Genomic DNA, 22537 nt, shown 5'->3' with positions numbered 1-22537 from the left:
CTGCCCTGGGGTTTCCCCCAACCCTCCAGAGTGGACGCAGGGGCAAGCTGGGGAAGAAGGTCCATTGCACAAGCGTAAATTCTTGCACTGATGGGAAATATTAGTTGGATACAGCGCTTTGTGTGTGTAACCACACACACACACTCCCAAAACTACATTTTCTGTCTCCTTTCACATCAACATTTTAGTCATAATTGCACACTAAAGTGATACTTGTCTGTGCAGATCTCCTGGGAACACATCCTGCCTGCCTGGGCAGGGTCCCAAATGAGCCTGTCCTTTGTCAACTCTGTCTCTTACATGTGCACCAGGAGAAACCGATTTGTGTTTTGGATGCTTACATAGTGTGCCAATGATGCTTCTAGGGTTGCCAGACGCAATAGAGGACAGGACTTCTGTGCCTTTAATTGCCCTGCTCTCTTTTGAGTCTGGAAACTTTAAAGAGAAACCAGCAGACCCTTTGCTTGGAAATTAAACAAAGGGTCTGCTGGTTTCTCTTTAACGTTTCCAGACTCAAAAGAGAGCAGGGCAATTAAAGGCACAGAAGTCCTGTCCTCTATTGAGTCTGGCAACCCTAGATGCTTCCAGCCTAAGAGAGCTGGCCGGCGTGCTTGCTTCTGCAGCCTCTTCCATTTTGTCACCTTGTACATCAGGATTGCAAAGGTGCCTACTTGGGCAGGATCCCCCTTTAACTCTGTGGTGCTGACCCGAGTGGTCAGGTTGGTGAAGACTGCTTTATGGAATTCCTTCTACAGATGAAACTATCAAAGATTAACTGGCCTGGTCAGTCTCCCGTCAAAGGGGAAGAGGTGCCCTTTTTCCTGGCAGGTCTATGTTCCAAGTGTCTTGCTCCAAAGCTTTGTTAACTTTTGAACAAGGGCAATTTTCAGCCTTGCTGGGTGTTTCCCCCACAGATTGCAGCAGCCTGCATGTGTGGTGCATGTGTGGTTTTGCACTAATCTCCTAGTTCTTTCATTTTGCATCTTCTCATCCTTTCCAGAATGAATCTTTATAACTGTGTGGAAAGAGGGATTAGAGTGTCTTACCTTCCCAAACGCCAGGAGAATTTCTGGAACAATTGATTCCTGAGCTGGTGTCTCCTTCCTGTCCATGTGGTTATCAACTTAAGCTTTACCACACTGTTTCATGTCACAATGCGGAATAATCGGCTTTCACCCCATTCGTGCTGCTGCTTGTCGCCTGAACCTAAAGCAGATCTGGAGGTGGCTATTACATGGCTAGATGAGAGTTCAGCTTGATGTGATACAAATAACCAAAGCAATGCATTTTTTGATGTGCAAAGCTGGAACCTTCAGTGATTTCAAAATGCTGCTTTGTCACATTTTTTGGCCTTTCTGGTAACTTGTCACTCAAAATCCTGATTCTGGACTATTTCAAATTGCAAGTAGATAAATAGGTACCGCTCCAGCGGGAAGGTAAACGGCGTTTCTGTGCGCTGCTCTGGTTCGCCAGAAGCGGCTTAGTCATGCTGGCCACATGACCTGGAAGCTGTCTACGGACAAACGCCGGCTCCCTCGGCCTATAGAGTGAGATGAGTGCCGCAACTCCAGAGTCGTCCGCGACTGGACCTAATGGTCAGGGGTACCTTACTGTAATGTAATGTAAAGTTCCTGAAATGTTTGTTATGGAGGGCTGGAGGTGGTTTGTGCTGCCCTCGTATTATTTGAATAAAATATTGCCGGTGTGTGTGTGTCTCAAGTGTGCCCCTGCTCCTGCCAACCTAGCAGTTCAAAAGCACGTCAAAGTCCAAGTAGATAAATAGGTACCGCTCCGGCGGGAAGGTAAACAGCGTTTCCGTGCGCTGCTCTGGTTCGCCAGAAGCGGCTTAGTCATGCCGGCCACAAGACCCGGAAGCTGTACGCCGGCTCCCTCGGCCAATAAAGCGAGATGAGCGCCGCAACCCCAGAGTCATCCGCGACTGGACCTAATGGTCAGGGGTCCCTTTACCTTTTTAAGAGGTGACATAAAATACTTTTATAAAACTTTCAGGATAGAATAAAGAAAGTACTTCCTCATGCAGTGCATAGTTGAACTATGGAACACTCTGCCACAGGAGGCAGTGATGACCACCAACCTGGTTGGCTTTAGAAGAGCATTTGTCATATTCATGGAGAAGGCTATCGAAGGCTACTAGCCATGATGGCTATGCTCTGCCTTCACGGTCAGAGGCAATGCTTCTGAATCCCAGTTGCTGGAAAACGCAGGAAAGAAGAGTGCTCTTGTGAACAGGTCCTACTTGCCAGTTTCCCACCGGCATCTCTGGTTGGTTCCTGTGAGAACAGGATGCTAGCCTTGGTGTGCCATTGGCCAGATCTAGCAGGTTGTTCTTGTGTTCTTCACTTAAATGTCACAGACATCCTTAGGCTCTTGAATCCACCATTCAGAGGGGCCACATCTGAAGCATGGTTTGAACCTGGTTTGGCCTTCATGCTTTCCCCAAAACTATTTGGCAAAGTGGGCTTCTGCAATGGAGTCCGTGCCCCCCCACCACCTTTTTCCTGCTGCTCCAAGGTCAGCTGAGGCTGTGAAAAAAAACGGTTTCTGCAGGGGGATTAGAAAGCAGTGTGAGAACATTCTCCAGGTAGGATGGAGAAACACCTGCCTGGAGAGCTCCTGCCCATAGCTTTGCTAACTACAAACCCTGAAATTTGGGGTCTCCTCCAAACCTGTGCCAAAGTTTTGCAGTGTTCAGTGTTGTGTTTGATGTGTCAAGTACTCAGATTGCGGGAGGGGGCGCTGCAAAACGCAGGGTTATTGCTGCAAAACTTTGACACAGGTTTGGAGAGGATCCCAAACTTTGGGGTTGATAGTTAATGAAGTTCCTGTTCATCGCTGTAGACCAGGCTTGGGCTCCATGGTCTTACTCTTGTTTGCATGTGGTCCAGTCTGGAATGGTCAACTTCCTCTGAATTCTGGTTCTGGAAAAGTTGCTGCCGAGAGCTTTTAACATTCACCATCACCGAGAAAGCCAACTGCTCCTGCTGTGACCATTCCGTTCTTCTGGTTTGGATGTGGTTTATTTTTCAGTTGGAAATAACGTTATCTGGAAACTTTTTGAAATCTTAGACTCTCTGAAGTGGAGGCTTCTCTCCCCAGCCCCAGCCTGCAAACACAATGTATTGAACCTTCTGGACCTTCTCAGTTTTACCACTCCCCACCTCCCCTCAGGTTATAATTCCAACTCCCTATATACCTTGGCTTCTCCCTCTTCAACATTCCATCCTTCTGGTCTTGTCTAACAAGATTAATTTTTCAGGTTTATGGCGGGGAGGCTAGGAATGAAGCTCGACTACAGCAGCATGGCTGACAACTACAGATACACTGGTGTATCTGAAAAAGTGTGCATGCATACGAAAGCTTAGTTGGTCTATAAGCTGCTACTGGACAATTGTTTATTCTTATTCTTATTTTATTTTGACTGCATCAGATGAACATAGCTATCTACCTGAATCTGACAACAAAATGCAGGCTTCTCATCCACAGCAGCTGCTACTTCTCTTTTCTTCGGATGAGGAACCAAGTTGCTAGCTCTCAAGATTGTGAGGAAATGCCTGAAGGCACATCAGCAGTTTTTGTTAATTTTGACCCTCCATGAGACTTTTAAGTGTTAGTGTGATGTACAGTGTTAATCATACTTGAAGTAAGCCCATTGAAGTCTTGCGGCAAGTCCATTAGAGTTGGAGAGTTTATAAATATGGCGATCTGTTTTAAATCACGTAGGCCAGAGACACACATACAGTACACTGTTAAGCATTATAATTCTGTGGTTTTTAAGTTGCATCGGAGTGCGTTTTTCATTAATGTTACTGTCAATTGTTATAAATGGTCTGTTGACTGCAAATGAGAACCCCTCCCTTTATATGCAATATAACAACAACAACAACAACATTTATACCCCGTGCATCTGGCTGTGTTTCCCCAACCACTCTGGGCGGCTTCCAACAAAATATTAAAATACAATAGTGCTTCAGATATTAAAAGCTTCCCTAAATAGGGCTGCCTTCAGATGTCTTCTATAAGTCTGGTAGTTGTTTTTTCCTTTGACATCTAGTGGGAGGGTGTTCCACAGGGCGGGTGCCACTACCGAGAAGGCCCTCTGCCTGGTTCCCTGTAACTTCACTTCTCGCAGTGAGGGAACTGCCAGAAGGCCCTCGGCACTGGACCCCACTGTCTGGACAGAACGATGGGGGTGGAGATGCTCCTTCAGATAAACTGGCCCGAGGCCATTTAGGGCTTTAAAGTTCAACACCAACAATTTGAATTGTGCTCGGAAACGTACTGGGAGCCAATGTAGGTCTTTCAAGACCAGTGTTATGTGGTCTTGGCGGCCACTCCCAGGCACCATTCTAGTGGCCGCATTCTGGATTAGTTGTGGTTTCCACGTCACCTTCAAAGGTAGCCCCACGTAGAGCGCATTGCAGTAGTCCAAGCGGGAAATAACTAGAGCATGCACCACTCTGGCGAGACCGTCTGCGGGCAGGTAGGTTCTCAGCCTGTGTACCAGATGGAGCTGATAAACAGCTGCCCTGGACACAGAATTGACCTGGGCCTCCATAGACAGCTACGAGTCCAAAATGACTCCCAGGCTGTGCACCTGGTCCTTCAGGGGCACAGTTACCCCATTCAGGACCAGGGAGTCTTCCACACCCACCCGCCTCCAGTCCCCCCAAAACAGTACTTCTGTCTTGTCAGGATTCAACCTCAATCTGTTAGCCACCATCCATCCTCCAACCAACCACCTAAAGACACTCACACAGGACCTTCACTGGTTCTGATTTGAAAGAGAGGTAGAGCTGGGTATCATCCGCATACTGATGAACACCCAGCCCAAACCCCCTGATGATGTCTCCCAGCAGCTGCATGTAGATGTTGAAAAGCATGGGGGAGAGGACGGAACCCTGAGGCACCCCACAAGTGAGATCCCAGGGGTCTGAACACTCATCCCCCACCACCACTTTCTGAACACGGCCCAGGAGGAAGGAGCAGAACCACTGTATAACAGTGCCCCCAGCTCCCAACCCCTCTAGACGGTCCAGAAGGATGTTATGGTCGATGGTATCAAAAGCTGCTGAGAGATCCAGCAGAACTAAGAAACAGCTCTTACCTTCGTCCCTAGCCCGCCGGAGATCATCAACCAGCGCGACCAAGGCAGTTTCAGTTAGTCATAAACAAAATTTTAAAAATCCTTCCAGCAGCACCTTAGAGACCAACTAAGTTTGTCATTGGTATGAGCTTCTTCAGATACACTGAAATAGAAGTCACCAGATGCTTATACAGTATATAGTGAGAGGGTGGGGAGGGGTATTACTCTCCCCTTGTGGTGGGAGTGGGTGATTCATAAATGCTTCTTTGAAACATATGCTTTTACTGTGTCCCACACCTACTAAGTTTTGGGAGAAAGTGCTGGACTATATAAACAAGACACTGGGGGGGAATTAAAATTTTCAGAGGTGAATATGCTCATGAACTTTATACCCACTTATGAAAATTGACAGCAGGACAGCAAAAATGGATTCTAATGGTGATTGAGGGACTGATACTGAACTGGAAGAACTCTTAATCAATGGCTTGACAATATTGGCAATATATGAACAGACAGCTTATAGACACAGACTTTCTTTGGATAAATACAATGATATTTTGAATGAGTTTACACAGAGTATATTAGGTTATTGACAAGTATATGTGCATTAGGAAAAAAAGAATAAACACACCTGAATATTAATGTATGGTAATGTAACAGTATTTATTTTTTCTTTTTCTTTTTCACTCACTTTTTTCCTTTTTTCCTTCACTCGTATCTTTTTTATAAATGAAAGTTTTCTAATAAAATAATAATAAAAAACAGTGATTCATAAACAACTGCCTTTTTTTTACAGTCACCCCCCCCCCAGCACCAAATGCCTATTTAACGAGTCTTTTCATTCCCCAAGTTGCCACGTTTCAGAGCCCTATAACGACATTGCACATGTAATAAAACTATGCCAGGCCGATAGAAAAGCAGTAATTTCCTGGTCTGTTTGACTCTCTCGGGCATGGGTTGCCAAGTGATAGTACGTCCCAACTTGCAAACAAACATGCAGAATAAAAAAAATACATATCTGGGTCATTTGCCTAAGCAAAGCTTTTCCCCCCTCCCTTTTCTTTTGGCAGGCATCAAACACAGGTTTATCACTGTGCTTGATTTCAGAAACCAGTAAATAAGTGTCAGTTTGGAAGCTGCCTTGCCATTGTTTTCCTCAACTGGAAGAGAAAATATGGTCTATGGATGGATGCCTCGGTCAAAGACCCAAGCTCCTGTCTGGAGAAACAGGCAGTGGCCCCTCCTAACCCCACCCCTCCCCCTCCCGCTGACCTTACCGCGAGCCCAGGGGGAAGCGGACGAGGAGTCCCTCCGCTCAGGTGACACCCGCCCAGGTGAGGTGCCGCGGCGGGGCTGGGCTCAGCCCTTACCTGTTCAACCTGCGCGGCGGCAGAGAGTCCACGCCCCACTGAGTCAGGCGAAGCTGCACCTTTAACCTGCCTTGACTGGGTGGCACGGCTTTTCCCTACTCCTCCCGCCCTGCCACCCCCTTGTTCAAAGGGTCCCCCACCCATCTGCCCTCATTGCAAACAAGAGCCTCTCTTTCACAGGTGAACATCGCTCCTTTCCGCCCCTCCTTCCCTTCTTCCCCCACGCTTTCTGCTTTAAACTTGGGGTTTCTCTGCAAAAGAAAAAACAAACAAACAGCAACCTAGCCTTTCCCTCCTTCCTGGTCCTTCCCTTTGCTCCAGCTGAAGTGGGTCCAGGAGGGCAGCAAGCCATGGGGACCTCAGAGGAAGATTATAACTTCGTCTTTAAAGGTGAGTATCTTGTTTTTGCCTCTTTCTCTCTCCCCACCTCCCAATTCCTTTTTTCCCCAAAAAAACTGTTGGCTGGGTTTTCTGGACTGCTGTGAAAGCTGTGTGTTGACCCCAAATGCCCCTGTTTTTTAAAGCTATGGGAGGATTTATAGAATTGTACAATTGTAACGCTGGAAGGGACCCCAACGGTCATCTAGTAGTCCAACCCCCTGCATTGCAGGGAGCCCAGCGAAGACCGTCCCACTGTCCAACAGCTCTCACTGTCGGAGAGTTCTTCCTGATGTTGAGTCAGAATGTGCTTTCTTTTAAATGAAATCTACCGGTAATACGCTAGGATAGCTCAGCTGGCAGAGTATGAGGCTCTTAATCTCAGGGTTGTGGGTTCGAGCCCCGCACTGAGCAAAAGATTCCTGCGTTGCAGGGGGTTGGACTAGATGATCCATTTGGTCCCTTCGAAGTCTACAATTCTGTGATTCGGGTCCTACGCTCTGAAGCTGCAGCAAAACACGCTTGCTCCATCTTCCATGTGACACCCCTTCAGGTATTTGAAGTCCACTCTAAATTCCTAAGGTAGGGCAATGAGTTGAAGGGGCTGTAGCTCTGCAGTCAAACCCTTTATTTGCTCTCTTGTTCCAGCCTTGCCATCTGCAGCTAGGAAAGGGTCAGGGCGGGTGATGGTGAGAAACCACTGGTCCATCTCAGTCTGCGGACACTGACTGGCAGCAGCTCTCCAGGGTTTCAGAGAGGGTATTTTCAGTCCTCCCTGGGGATCCCAGTGGGGATTGAACTTGGGACCTTTTGCATGCAAACAGGTGCCTGCCTCTCCCTCTGAGCCACAACCCCTCCCCCAGTCAGTCCAGACAATAGTGGACAAATAGGCTCACACCTTTGGGCTGCAGTTGAGTATCCTTTGTCAAGCACCCATATGGCACTTGAAGAGTGCCTGTCTTAAAGAATCAAGGCTGATTAAGTCTGCCCGCATTAGTTGATTAAATTTGCACACATTTAAAGCTTAATAAACTGAAGGACAAAAGGCGCAGTTGTGTACACACTGTACCTTTTATGCTTTTAAAATTTTAGATTCAACATCTGTAAAGTGATACTCACAATGTTACAACAGGTTGAAGGCAGCGTAAAGTTGAACATTATCATTAGAGTAAATGTTCCAAAACTTTACAAAAATTACTAATTTTCCCAGAAATCTGTTAGGCTGATTTGTATGTATTCTTTTCTAATAAATTAATTTAATCTTTGTTACTATTATTTCCTCCCAATATATTTGCATGTACTCCCCCCCCCCATTTTTAGCTGTCATAATCGTAGCAGCAGGGACCCAGGTGGCGCTGTGGGTTAAACCACTGAGCCTAGGGCTTGCTGATCAGAAGGTCAGCGGTTTGAATCCCTGTGACGGGGTGAGCTCCCTGGTCCCAGCTCCTGCCAACCTAGCAGTTCGAAAGCACATCCAAATGCAAGTAGATAAATAGGAACCGCTACAGCAGGAAGGTAAACGGCGTTTTCGTGCGCTGCTCTGGTTCACCAGAAGCGGCTTTGTCATGCTGGCCACATGACCTGGAAACTATACACCGGCTCCCTCGGCCAATAATGCGAGATGAGCGCGCAACCCCAGAGTCGGTCATGACTGGACCTAATGGTCAGGGGTCCCTTTACCCTTTACCTTTAATCGTAGCAGCAGTTATAAGATGGAACACTATCTCTTGATGATTACCAAGTAGAAATATTTTAGGTTCTAACTTCTAAGGGTATATGAGATCCTAACATATCAGACAGATTATCCTGAACAGATTTCCAAAATATTTGTATTTGAAAGCAGTTGCGAAAAATGGTGCACATTATATAGCTCTAAAGCACACCATACAGTGCCTCAAAGAATTCTGGGCACTGTAATTTGTTAAATGTTGCTGGGAATTGTAACTCCCTGAGGGATAAACTACAGTGCCCAGAATTCTTTGAGGAAAAGAATGTGCTTTGAAGGTATAGCATGTATGCAAATACCTCATTGCGTAAGAGAAGCAGGAATGCGTCTTCTAAGATGGCAGTCACTGCACACCCTAACCCTAAATAATTTAAGCATGTAAAATTGCTACGAGGTTTGGGCCAAAAACTTGAGGTTTGTATTCATTTTAATGCAACTCATCAGTTGGCCAAACTTTGCGTTCCTAGTGACTATTGTTGGTAGTGATAGGATCTGTTTCCTCCCTGCAGCTTGATTATTTGCTTTTCTCTTTCCTTGTTTCCTGGTACTTCAAAGCATGTGACTCTTTGCTTTCCCCATCAACCACAGGAGGAGAGCTGAGTTAAGTTGCAAAGCCATGCACTCTACCCCTTTCAATAGAAGCCTTGTCACAGCTCGCCTGCTCAGTGAGGCAGGTGCATCTTGCAAGAGTTCTGCCGCATTGCAAGCTGAGCTTTGCAAGAGTTCACCTGCAGGTTAGTTAGGATTAGAGCAGGGGTCCCCAAACTACGGCCCCTGGGCCGGATGCGGCCCAATCGGCCTTCCAATCCGGCCCGCGACGACCCCCGCCGCCCGCTGCCGCCGCCCGCTCTCACAGCGCGCGGCGCAGCGACGATCTAAAAAATCGGCAAAAAATCGCCAAAAATCCTTTGTGCGCATGCGTATGGGCCTCTCCTGACCCGGAAGAGGTCATTTCTGGTGCACTTCCGGGTCGGGGGAGGCCCATACGCATGCGCACAAGCGATTTTCGGCGATTTTTTCCCCCGCCCGTGTGCGTGTGCGCATGCGCACGGGCGCGCACTCCCCTGCCCTCCGGCCCGCTGCGCGCACACTCCCCTGCCCTCCGGCCGGCCGCACGGTCGGCGCGGCGGGCACCAGCCCGCCGCACGGTAAGTCTGGGGACCCCTGGATTAGAGCTTGCAAATGCTGCAGCAATGGAAAACAGTTGTCTTCAAACACTGAATTTGCATCTGCATGTATGCAGTGCTGTTTTTCTAGAAACTTAGGTGCCGGAAGTTAGCATGAACGTGCATGAATGTGCTGGAATTGAGTTCCTGCTGGGATAAGAAGCTCTGAAACAAGCCTACTCTACAAAGGTAGAATTTGCATTTGTTGCCACACCCACTTTTGCCTCTGGCCCTGCCCACCATTGGCATGTGGCCATTATAAGGTTGACTAGAAGAGAATGTTGCCTTCAAGGCTGAAAAGTATTCCTTGTCCCTGTTATAACAGTTCCCGCTAACTACCTAACTATGTTTTCCCCTAGTGCCTGGAGCATTTTTGAGCGACAACAACACACCAATTTGGTGTTCTGGGCACCCACAAGCCAGAAACCAGCCCTGATCTGTTCACTGGTTAGGAAAAGCAAGCAGAGTGATGCCAACTGTCAAGTTTCTAGCTCTCTTAACAACTCCCATCTAGGCAGTAAAAACAAACAAACAACAGCATAAGGGATGGCGGTTTTCTCAGAAACCAAAACAAATATTTGGCCTTCATAAATCTGCAGCTGCTCAGTGAAGGAGCAAACATGATCCCTGAGATGGTAGCGTTTAAATTCTAGCTTGGAGGACACAGATTCAGTGGTACTTGGCAGATAAATAACTCAACCCCCTTTTCTCCAGCTTCAGACCACATCTCTGCCTGCAGAAGGCTCAATTCACACCATGCATTTAAAGTGTTATGATACCACTTTAAACAGTCATGGCTTCCTCCCCCCCCCCCAAAAAAAGAATCCTGTTTCCTCTTCCCAGGAACCTCTGAGAATCCAGGGCTTTTTTTCAGCCAGAACTCAGTTCAGGCACCTCTCAGGTGGGCACCGTTGCCATTATTAGAGAACAAGGAAGGTGTTTTATGGTGTCTTCTGGCACCTCTTTTTCTAGAAAAATAGCACTGGCAAGTTTCCTCACACTCACCCACCCTTCTCCGTCCTCCACCCAGGCAAATGAGTCCTTATCACAGTTCAAGGACACATTCCAGCCAGAGGAAAACAGTCTAGGAGGGTGTGAAGCAAGACCAGTGAGGCGTGGGGTCTGGAGGAGAGTTCAGAGGGACAGACTGAGAGAGTTGGGGGTCCGCATTCAGGCCTGAGGTCCCGTCCGCTGCCCGTGATAGGCTCTGAGGTGCAGAGGAATCCATGTGAAAAACTACCATGTTTTTCCATGCCTAAGACTATATTTTTTCCTAATTTTTTGAAGTTTAAAATAAGGGGTCGTCTTATACACGGATAGTGCATAGAGCATTTTCTTAATTTTGAGTCCCAAAAAATAGATGGAAAAATACGGAACATGCAAAAGTAGAAAATGGACCTCTGTAGTATTGCCTTGGTTGGCAAGAGTCGATTTGGGATTCTTGCTCATAGGAGCTGTGATTTGAGGCTTCCGAAGAGCTGACACAGAGAGCAAAGGGATAAATGGGAATCAGAACTGTAGAATTGGAGGACTCCGAGGGTCATCTAGTCCAACCCCCTGCAATGCAGGAATCCTGCCCACAGCTGTTCCTCGGGGGGCTCAAGCCACCAACCTTCTGGTTAACAGCCGGACGCTCTGATCCATCCCATGAAACTGGCGGAAGAGTCATTGAGGCCCAGCTGTTTAGCAACATGGAAAAATAATTCCATAGTAAAGATACCGGCTGGCTTTTTAAGCACATATTATGGCTGCCACATTACATGTTAGCCTGTTTGGTAAGTTTGATAAATTGAGAGCCAGTGCGGTGTGGCGGTTAGAGGGTTGGATTAGGACCTGGGAGACCAGGGTTCAAATCCCCATTCGGCCTTGGGTGACCTTGGGCTCTTAGCCGGACCAATAATAATAATAATAATAATAATAATAGTAATTTATTATTTATACCCCGCCCATCTGGCTGGGTTTCCCCAGCCTCTCTGGGCGGCTTCCAACAGAAAAATGAAATAAAATAATCTATTAAACATTAAAAGCCTCCCTAAATAGGGCTGCCTTCAGATGTCTTCTAAAAATCTGGTAGCTGTTTTTCTCTTTGACATCTGATGGGAGGGTGTTCCACAGGGCGGGTGCCACTACTGAGAAGGCCCTCTGCCTGGTTCCCTGCAACTTGGCTTCTCGCAACGAGGAAACTGCCAGAAGGCCCTTGGCGCTGGACCTCAGTGTCTGGGCAGAGCGATGGGGGTGGCGACGCTCCTTCAGATATACTGGACCGAGGTCATTTAGGGCTTTAAAGGTCAGCACCAACACTTTGAACTGTGCTCGGAAACGTACTGGGAGCCAATGTAGATATTTCAAGACCGGTGTTATGTGGTCTCAGCGGCCGCTCCCAGTCACCAGTCTAGCTGCCGCATTCTGGATTAGTTGTAGTTTCCAGGTCACCTTCAAAGGTAGCCCCACGTAGAGCGCATTGCAGTAGTCCAAGCGGGAGATAACTAGAGCATGCACCACTCTGGCGAGACAGTCTGCAGGCAGGTAGGGTCTCAGCCTACGTACCAGATGGAGCTGATAGACAGCTCCATCTCATAGGGTTCTTGTAAGGATAAAATAAAATGGGGAGAAGGAGGAACTAGGAGGAACCTTGAGCTCCTTGGAAAAAAGGCGGAATATAAATGTAATGAATAAAAAAATAAATTGGGCCCTGATCGGTAGGATCTCAATCACCGTCATCATCCTAACAAACAAATGAACAGCACAGGGACAAGGGCAGGCAGTCCAGCAACCTTTCCATATCCCTCTGAATGGAGGTTTCAAGCCACCAGCAGCCCACAGATCCCATTCTGAGAAGCCCAACATAGTTATTCTACAATTGTTGAAGCTTTCCCCAGCCTTCAAAGGCAGCGACACCTACCAGGTTTGGGTTTCCTGGTGGAGCTGCAGGACACTGTACCTTGTGTGAATTATGGCCTGTTGTATTTGCCCTTCCTGCAGAGATTGAAAATGTGCTGTGTTAATTGTTGCAAAGTCTTCAGGGCGTGAAATCACAGCTATAAATACAGTAAATGGAGATTCAGGAGCACTTGGCAGGTTCCTGGCAGCAGCCTTCAAAATAATGCAAGTGAATTGGGTGAGTGGCCAGCGGCCAGAAGAGCATCACATCACTACTGAAGGGCAAGACGTGGGACCCTCTCAGGCAAAGAAGGGAACCTTTGCAGAGCCCCAGGTCTTATCCTAAGGAGGGCTGCCAGAGCCACTCCATCCCATGATGCATGCACTGCAAAAGGCTAGGCTCTACGGCCACATTCACACCATGCATCTAAGCACTGTGATACCATCTTAAACAGTCATGGCTTCCCCCAAAGAATCCTGGGCGCTGTAGTTCACTAAGGGTGCTGAGAGTTGTTTGAAGACCCTCCTCCTTTCACCTCACAGAACTAAAATTCCCAGAGTTCCCTGTGAAGAGGCACTGTAGCTGTGTGAGGGGAACAGGGGGTCTCCAAACAACTCTCAGCACCATTAAAAAACTACAGCTCCCAGGATTCTTTGGGGGAAGAAGCTATGGCTGTTTAAAGTGGTATAGCATAGTGTTTTTAATGTATGGTGCGGATACCGGTTGCTGGAAACCACAGGAGCGGAGAGTCCTCTTGCGCTCGAATCCTGCTTGCGCTCGAATCCTGCTTGCCGTTTTCCCTCAGGCATCTGGACAGCCACTGTGAGAACAGGATGCTGGGCTAGATCATGGACCGGCCCACACATGAGGCAAGGTGAGGCGGTCACCTCAGACGGCAGGATCCACAGGGGCAGCAGATTGCACTGTAGATCTTTACTCCCCACTTGTTTGGGATAGATTTTCACTCACTCTTCCTCCCCTGATGGCGGGGAGCGGTGTGCCATTTTGTGCCAAACTGCCGGGCCAGCTGTTTATGTCAAGATTTTAAACCCATTCTGTGTCCATACTGGCTTTGAATTTATTATATATGAAATAGCTTTTCTTCTTGAAAAAAATGTGCCGGTACTGCGGACTCTTGTGCACCACCAGAAGAAAAGCACTGGCTTCATATGTGTTTTTTTGTTGGTGATGTTTATTGCTACATCAATTCGATTGTGTGTTGTTTTTTTAAATAGGAAGCAATTCATAAAATAAATAAATGCATTTGCACCTAGACTTTTTAATGAATGCAACACATTCACTCCTTCCTTCCCTCTCTCTTAGTGGTCCTGATTGGAGAATCGGGAGTCGGGAAGACCAACCTGCTCTCCCGGTTCACCCGCAATGAGTTCAACCACGACAGCCGCACCACAATTGGGGTGGAGTTCTCCACTCGTACCATCCTGGTGGGAGATGCCTTGGTGAAAGCGCAGATCTGGGACACGGCTGGCCTGGAGCGCTACCGGGCCATTACTTCAGCGTAAGTACAGGCGGGGCTGGTGGGGCAGAAGTTATTGGGAGGGATTCTGCTGCGGACTGGGAATCCCCCCCCTCCCTTTGCATCTCGCCACATCCACACTGACCTGATCCGCAGCCTTGAACAAGTCTCAGCTCTCCCCTCTGCAGCATTGGGATAACATTGGGTCATATTGCAAGACCGTTGTAAAGGAAAGTGCTTTGCATGCTCATTCAGCCCCCCAATCCTGTGCATGTTTACACTAAAGCAGCGGTTGATATTGTTAGTTGCTTTTTACACCAAAGCATCTCCAACATTTTACAGAATAAAAATATAAATTAATTTTATTAAATGGATACAACCCGTAATTGTAAAATCAAAAACAAAACTTCAGTGCAGTTTAATCAATAATATTATCAATAAGAAAAAATGAACAATACTTTAAAACCTTCAAAAAGTTAAAATGACAACAGGCTAAAAACAGGTTAAGAAGCAAGAAGTATTAAAACGGCAATGAAAGACGACCTAGTGCTCATCTAAAAATATATAAAAGTATCCCCAAATGATGTTCCTCTTGAGATACATATAATTTGTAAAAAAAAAAAAAACTTGTGAACATAACACAGGAGCAACAGTTCCTAAACGCACAAGCACAGTACCGTATTAAAACACCCAAGAGGAAACCTCTTGAGATTTGTCTGCTATAACAGCAGAGTTGAGGTCCTGGTAGATGCAAGTGATTTTATCCTCAAAATGCTTCTCAGACATGCCCCACTGGGCTAATGTAGGCTCCACCACGTCCTCTGAGCCAACCCTCCAGGGGCCACATGCCTGTAGTGAGTTTTGCCATCTCTCTCTCTCTCTCTCTCTCTCACACACACACACACACACACACACGAGGAAAAAGGACTGGGAGGGAGGAGGAAAAAGCAAACTACACGTGACATCAGTGGCATTTTCTGTGTTTTTTACCATCACTGGAAGCGCTCTTCTCTCCCCCCACTCCCCAGATCAGGGCTGGTGACCGTGTCCAGACCAGAAGGACAGGGCAGCTCCTGACACACCCAAAATATTATCTATATTGTTGCACCCCGCCCTGCAACCTGTTTTGATGAAGGGCAAGCACAGAAGCTTTTTAAATAAATGAATATGATTGCAGTCCAACGCCGCTGGTATTAAAATGCTAAAAACCACACAAAGGACTTGTGCCACCCTAAAGATAATAAGATCAATGTGAGCCGAGCGGACACGGACCCAGCCCTGTGTCATCAGATGCGCCTGACAAAAGTAGGCTCTGGAAGAGCAACTCTTAAAAGTGGTCAGCCTCTTAAGATGCCCTGATAATACAGGATTAGTGTGTTGTAATGAAGACAATGAACGTGGCTACACCCTTGGAAGTTCTAATTGCTAAGCATTATTACTTATTTGAACTCTCTGCATGTTTTGTTTTGTTTTTCTTTTTAATTAGTAGACTGCAGAGATTCTCTAATCGGGTTAGAAAGCTAAGTTCATGACATTGCAGCATTGAGTGAGGTCGCTCAAGTTTCTAGACCTTATGGCCTCCTCCTGTTCTGCTATGGGTGTCCACCTCCCTTTGTCAACAGCAATCTGTTGCTGGGATAAACGTAGTGTAATGCTTGGAAGACGTCCAAACTACTTCTAGGTAGCAAACGAAATCTGAGTGCGGCCAGCAGTGAACAGCAGCCTTCCTGCCTACATGAGAGTCTGTTCTTACCTCTGTGGAGGAAGGGTAGGGTGTGCATGTCAATGCAACTCTGAAGTAAAGACATTTCAATGGGACTTGTGAACAAGGCCTTTCTGATTATTCCTGCATTGAAGGGGGTTGGACTAGATGATCCTTGTAGTCCCTTCGAACTCTACCCTTCGAACTGTGATTCTGATTTTCTATGCGGCCCTCCAGGCACCTCTGTTCGGCCCTTGGGACCCTCACCAGCTCTGCTCATGACCTTCCTCACGTTCTTGCCTGGCTGTCCAGTCCAAGACTGGCTTAAAAAGTAAGGGACCATAAAAAAAGGATGCAGGAGCTTTGAAGTTACCTTTCAGTGGTTAGCAGACTAGGCAAACCCACCACTCACTCGCGCTGTCTTCCCCACTATCGGGAGGTGTTCTATATCTCTGTTTAAAGTATAGCAATTATTTGTAAGCTTTCATCCATAGATATAAATCCCCCACATACAAATTTTATGCAAATTGTTGACCTCTTTTATATTTTTTCTTTTTCTTTTCTTTTTCTTTTTGGTAACGCATAACTGGTCACCTTATGTTGGGTGCAAATTAATTAATACTGTGATTTGAAAAGTGAGATCTAAGGTGGAAGATGCAGAAAGAAGAACCAACATAGGCCACCTTCACACCATTTAAAGCACTGTGATACCCCAAAGAATTAATTTCTGGGAGCTGTAGTTTGTACAGGGCGCTGTGAGTTGGTAGGAGGCCCCTATTCACAGACCTACAATTCTCAAAGTGGGTCAGTAGTCCATCCCTCTTCCCAGGGGACTCTGGGAGTTGTAGTCACAACACTCAGTACCCTTAGCAAACTGCAGCTCCCAGGATTCTCTGGGGCAGAAGCAGCCACGGCTGTTTAAAGTGACACTGTACCCCGCTTTAAATGTATGTTGTAATCAAGCACCTCATTTAAGAAATAATGTTGAGACTTCCAAAGAAAAGAGAAGGAATCGTAGGACACCCATGCTTCCTTGTTGTTGCTGCTAGTTCTTCATACGCCCTTCTCTTAACCCTGTCCTGATCTCTCAGTTATTACAGAGGCGCAGTGGGAGCCCTCTTGGTTTTTGACATCACCAAGCACCAGACGTACGACGTGGTGGAGCGCTGGCTGAAGGAGCTGTATGACCACGCAGAAGCTACCATCATTGTGATGCTGGTGGGCAACAAAACAGATCTGACCCAAGCCCGGGAGGTCCCAACAGAGGAAGCCAAGATGTATGCAGGTAGGGGGCAGCTCTGTGGCTTCGCGCATCGGGCTCTGAGAAGGATTTGTGCTCCACCACAGGGAAGGACTGTGGTTCAGTGGTAGAGCATCTGCCTTGCATGCAGAATGTCCCAGGTTCAACCCCCCAGCGTATCCAGCTGGGGCTGGGAGTGTCTCCTGACTTAAACCCTGGAGAGCTTCTGCAAATCTGCGCAGACAGTACTGAGCTAGATGGGTTAATGTTCTGACTCGGTACTGTATAAGGGAGCATCCCATGTACCTTCTCAGCACTTGTGTGAAGAGTTAGAAGCTTTCAGATGGAGTGCCTCTTTTAAAATAGTTCCTGCCATCTGTACTGGCACACTTATATAATGGGTTTTATTACTAAATGAGCAATGCCACTATATAAAAATGAAATCTACACCCTGATCAATTGCAGATACTTTTAACAATTGATTAACCCACTGGATTAAATCGGCTACAAACTGCGTTATTGTCTGTACAGTGGTACCTTGGTTCTCAAACTCAATCCGTTCTGGAAGTCCGTCCAACTTCCAAAACGTTTGCAAACCAAGGTGCAGTTTCTGGTTGGCTGATTGGCCCCGGAAACAATGCCGCCAGCCAAAATGGACGTTCGGCTTCCGAAAAACGTTCACAAACCAGCACACTTGCTTCCGTGTTTGAGGCGTTAGGGAGCCAGTTTGTTCGCCAACTAAGCCATTCAGGAACCAAGGTACCACTGTATTGTATTATCTTTCTGTCCACTGTTTTGGTATTCTCTGAATGCATTTTATAAATCATGAAATAAAAAAAGATGACTACCAATCCCAGTTTTAAATTGATGATCTGATCTGATCTATGAATGGAGGTCTGATAGGGTCTCACTGCTTCTCTCTTCTTTCAGAAAACAACGGCCTACTCTTTATGGAAACCTCTGCACTGGACTCCACAAATGTTGAATTGGCTTTTGAAACTATCTTGAGAGGTCAGTCATCAGCTGGTGGTACCAGTGGTGAAGCTGAATGCTCCACTACCGGGGGGCAGAGAGCAGGAGGGGGCGTGGCTGACACCCCCCAGGGGACGTGGCGCACAATCCGCAGGGGCGTGGCACGCGTTCTGGGGGTGTGGCGTCCGGGGGGGGCACCGTGCTGGCACCCTACTGGAAAAGTGGTGCCGGGGCGGTGGTGGTACCCAAATGTGCAGTGGCCCAGCCAGGGCTGAGAAGGAGAGTGATCTTCCTTGCTGTCACTTGTTCTTTACTCCAAGAAGGGGCTGCAGCCTATGGAGAAGGGTTTGTTTTAAGCCCCCATTCCCCATTTTCTCAGGTAAGGTTTCCCAGAAACCTTTAGCCTTTTTACGCATGGAGATAAAAGGTAAACCATGCAGTCTGGAAAAACATAAAATTCAGGTTTTTCCCAGATGGTAGCTTATTGGTGCTGATAATGCACACAAGTTAGCACTATGGTGCAATGGTGGGTGGGATTGGCAAAGGTTTTTACCTGGACATCTTCCCCATTCTTCCCCTTTAAAAAATTTTTTAAAAAATTTAATTGCCAAGTACGTAAAGCTGGATTTGCACAAGCCAAATGTGCGTACATTGCGAGTTACCTGTACAAATAAAACAATCTGTCCTAAAGACACCTTTATTCCAAGGCAAGTGAGCCCCTGGGGCACGCCTGGAATCTCTCGCTGCTCGGAGATTGGGGTGGTGCGTAACCATCTTTATTTATTCCTTCCTGTCTGCTAGACATTTTCAACAAAGTGCAGAAACAGAAGCAGAAAAGCCCCCTGGACAACACTGTTTCGCTCTCTGCCGAACACACTGATGCAGCCTCCACCTCTCAAGCTGTGGAAGGGAAGCGAGCTTGTTGCTTGAACCTCTGAAGTGAGGGTCGCACATGAGGAACATCAGCCGTGTTGAGGAAGCCAACATTTGGTGGGTGGGAGAGGATTCCACACTCCGGATGATGATGTCCATCTCACTGTAGCCTCTGCAGCCTGGGGGGCAGTTATGGAAACTTTTTGGATCAGGCTCGGCTACCTAAATCTAGGGAGCACAATAGTGTGTTTGGGGGTGACAAAGCATCTTGAATCAAGAATTCCATGTTTGTGGGTCAGTACTTGTACAAAAGAACTACCCACAACCCTGCAATGTCCCAGCCTTGTCTTCCAATACAGACACGAATCTATAGTGAATGCAACAGTAGCCACAACCCTGCAAAAGTTAATCACAACTAGCCGTCCTGTACCCTCTTGGCTGGGAGTGAAGTCCTTTGAACTCTGGTAGGGCTTCTTCATCCAAATAGGATCGCAGTGCAAGTTCCATTGCAGGTTATTGGCTTCCCCAAAATGATTCTGGGAGCTGTAGTTTATTAAGCTTGCTGACAGTTGTTAGGAGGCCCCTATTCCCCGCACAGAGCTACAATTCCCTTCACAAGCAACTTTGGGAATTGTAGCTCTGGGAGGGAAAGAGGTGCATCCTAACAAATCTCAGCGCCTTTAACAAACCACAGCTGCCGGAATTCTTTGGGGAGGGAAAGTCACGACCGTTCAAAGTGGCACCATTGCACTTTAAATGTATGCTAACTTAACGTGTGCTAACTTAAATCCTGCTGGCTTTCTGTGAGGCTTACCATGTGTACGCAGGAGTAAGCCCTGTTGAATGCAGTGGCTTTTACTTCATGGTAACAGGGCTTCGCTGCATGTGATATCTACTGCAGCTCTTGTGGGGCCAAAAAATTTGCACCAGAATTTACGCACAATGCCCTGGGCATGGTGCCAATGTGGTTGAATGACTAGGTAGGTAGGAAGAAGGGCATTTTGCAGGGCAGGAAATTTGGGTATTATGAAGACTCCCCTGACACTTCCTAGTCTCTCAACAAAAGTGATTAACTGATGGAGGTGGTAATGGATGATGGCTTGAAAAGGGGGTTATACAACTTCATGGAGAAGAACTCTATCAGTCAATACAGATTGCTGGGGGGGGGGGGAGAAGCAGGAGGAAGGCCTGGTGTTGGGGGGGGGGCTTCCAGCTTGGCTAGCGTGTCAAGGAGGCTGCAAGGATCCCTGATGGGGGTCTTTTTAGATTCTTTTGTTCTATTCCAAAGTCCCTGTCAGCTCAACGCCTTTATTACGCAAACCAAAATGTCATGGAATAGTATGCAAGCTTTTGAGTTCTCCATATCTCTTCATCTGGCTTGATGAGGAGTTCTGTGAAACTTGAAAACTTGCACATTATTTTGTGGTATTTTAGTTGGCCTAATAAAGGCACTGCCCTAGTAGGGAATTCAGATTCCCCACCTCCTATACTTTTATTTCTTTTGTTACACATTCACAATGCACTTGGACTCCCTGCTCAGAATTCTTTCTGTGGCTGTGACTCCTTTTGTGTTCAGCCTCCATACCGAAACATGAATGTTTGGATCACCAAGCTGAGATACTTCGAAATTTACCCTATCCAAAAGACACAGCCAGACCTTTGTGGAAATGGAAATTTGTCAGTATATTGTGTGTGTACATTTATACATATATGTATTGTGTGTATATATAGCAAGAGACACAAAGATTATATTTTGTAAATAAATTGCTATGGACTGAGCATTTTTTAAATTTATTACTGTGCTTAATGTAGCGAAACAAGTAGGGGTGTGTACTGTACATTGAAAAATATTCCATAAATAAAAGAAGCAAAGTGCTTATTTCAGAGACACCTAAGATTCCTGTTGTGCATCCTGAACAAACTAGACTTCCCAGAATTCTTTGGGGGAAGCCATTATGGTTTAAAATGGTATCATGGCGGATTAATGTTGTGAATGCAGACCTACTTAAACTTTGGTTGCATTTGGGGACTTGCCAAAAAGAAGAGGGATTTGACACCAAGCGTAATTCGTTTTCATAGGGGAAGGGCTGTAGCTCAAGGGAGGGGAGCACAACTTTTGCATGCAAACAGGTTGTTGCGCAACAGGTCCTCACACAGAGTAAGAACCCAGAACATGGGTTACAAGCTCTTTGAAGACCTTCCCTCCCTACCAGAATACATGTCCAGATCCATTATTGATACATCATTGATACATCATCATCATGTCACAAGGAGGGAGGGGGCCCATGTCATGAATGAGCCAGCCGCCAGGGAAGGTTTGCAGCCAGCTCCCAGTGAAGGAAGTAGCCAGGAAGAAAGAGGATTAACGGCCAGACAAGATGAGCATAGCCTAGTGCCAACTCCCCCGCCCTTAGAACTGGCAGTTGATAAGAGGACGACAAAGAAAGCCTGGCAGGACGAAGAAGGCTTGGCCATGATGAAGAAGGCCTGGCCAAGATGCCAAAGGCCTGGCCAGGACAAAGAAGGCCTGGCCAAGACGCCAAAGGCCTGGCCAGGACGAAGAAGGCCTCGCCAAAATGCCAAAGGCCTGGTCAAGACGCCGAAGGCCTGGTCAGGATGAAGAAGGCCTGGTCAGGATGCCAAAGGCCTGGCCAGGATGAAGAAGGCCTGGCCAAGACACCAAAGGCCTGGCCAGGATGAAGAAGGCCTGGCCAAGACGCCGAAGGCCTGGCCAGGATGACGAAGGGTCTGAGGGATCCCTGCTCTCGTTTTATCCAATACTCACCGCTAGGGAAGGGATGTGGATCCCCAGCACATCTGCAAAGAAAAGGACATGGGGACAGGTGAGTTTGTCCCTGAGCCCCTGGAGAGGCCATTCCAAGAGTTTTATCCTGGATTCCAAGTCTTACTACAGGGGAGGGACACCCCAGGCCTTGGGCGCCAATCCTGGCCTCCTGTCCCCAGAACATGGCTCCCTAGGGAAGGTGCCCCTTCTGCAGACAACTTTCCCCCCCCCTCACCCCACAGCCCAGCCCCCTGCTTCCTCCACTGGACCCCACAAAACGGAGTGGTTGCTGGGGGGGGGTTGAGTTTCCAGACGCTGGCTCAGATGGACCTTGGGTCGGATCCAGCCGTCTGGCTCTGTGTATCTTTTGACTAGCTGCCCCCCTAGCCCATTCCTGCTCTCCTCTGTCCCCAAAAGGAGGCTCACTTGCTCACCTGACGCCACAGGCTGCTCTGGGCCTTGCAGGGGGGCCACCCTGTTGCTGCAGCTGATCAGGCATCTTAAGCACCTGAACCTAGAAGAGACGAGCAGAGAGAGAGACTCAGAAGCCGGCAGCCCCAATTCTTGGGGGGTGTTTGTGTGTGAAGAGGGGCGTCTGGCCCAATTCCTTCCGTCTCTCTGCAGTTCAGTGACCTGAAAGGGCATCACCAGAGCTGGAAAGAGGCAGCCCAGAGCATGAAGGGCTAGCAGAGAGAGAAAGGAGGCCCCAAGTGCTCTGGGTTCAAAAGCTCCAGCCCAAAGGAAATAGAAGCATTGCCAGCTGTTAAAGGGCTGCTCTGCCTCATCTTCTTAGGACAGCCCTGCCCTTCCTGGAGAAGGAGACCCCTAGGAGGGGGAGAAGGTCAATGTCGTAGGGCAGTTGG

General features: G+C 47.5%; 1 protein-coding gene across 1 annotated transcript; it reads left to right on the top strand.

Moving 5' to 3' along the window:
• Nucleotides 1–6395: 6395 nt before the first annotated feature.
• RAB25 (RAB25, member RAS oncogene family) lies at nt 6396–20779 on the top strand. Its single transcript, XM_035098200.3, has 5 exons — nt 6396–6864; nt 13949–14144; nt 16896–17089; nt 17975–18055; nt 18818–20779. Exons 1-5 carry the CDS (start codon nt 6825–6827, stop codon nt 18952–18954), a joined length of 648 nt encoding a protein of 215 aa, XP_034954091.1. The 5' UTR covers nt 6396–6824; the 3' UTR covers nt 18955–20779.
• Nucleotides 20780–22537: the final 1758 nt, after the last annotated feature.

The sequence above is a fragment of the Zootoca vivipara genome, chromosome 16 (genome assembly GCF_965207765.1).
Source record: "Zootoca vivipara chromosome 16, rZooViv2.hap1.1, whole genome shotgun sequence".
Taxonomy (NCBI): Eukaryota; Metazoa; Chordata; class Lepidosauria; order Squamata; family Lacertidae; genus Zootoca; species Zootoca vivipara.
Note: the sequence above shows the minus strand (reverse complement) of the source record. Positions and strands in the feature narration are given on the sequence as shown.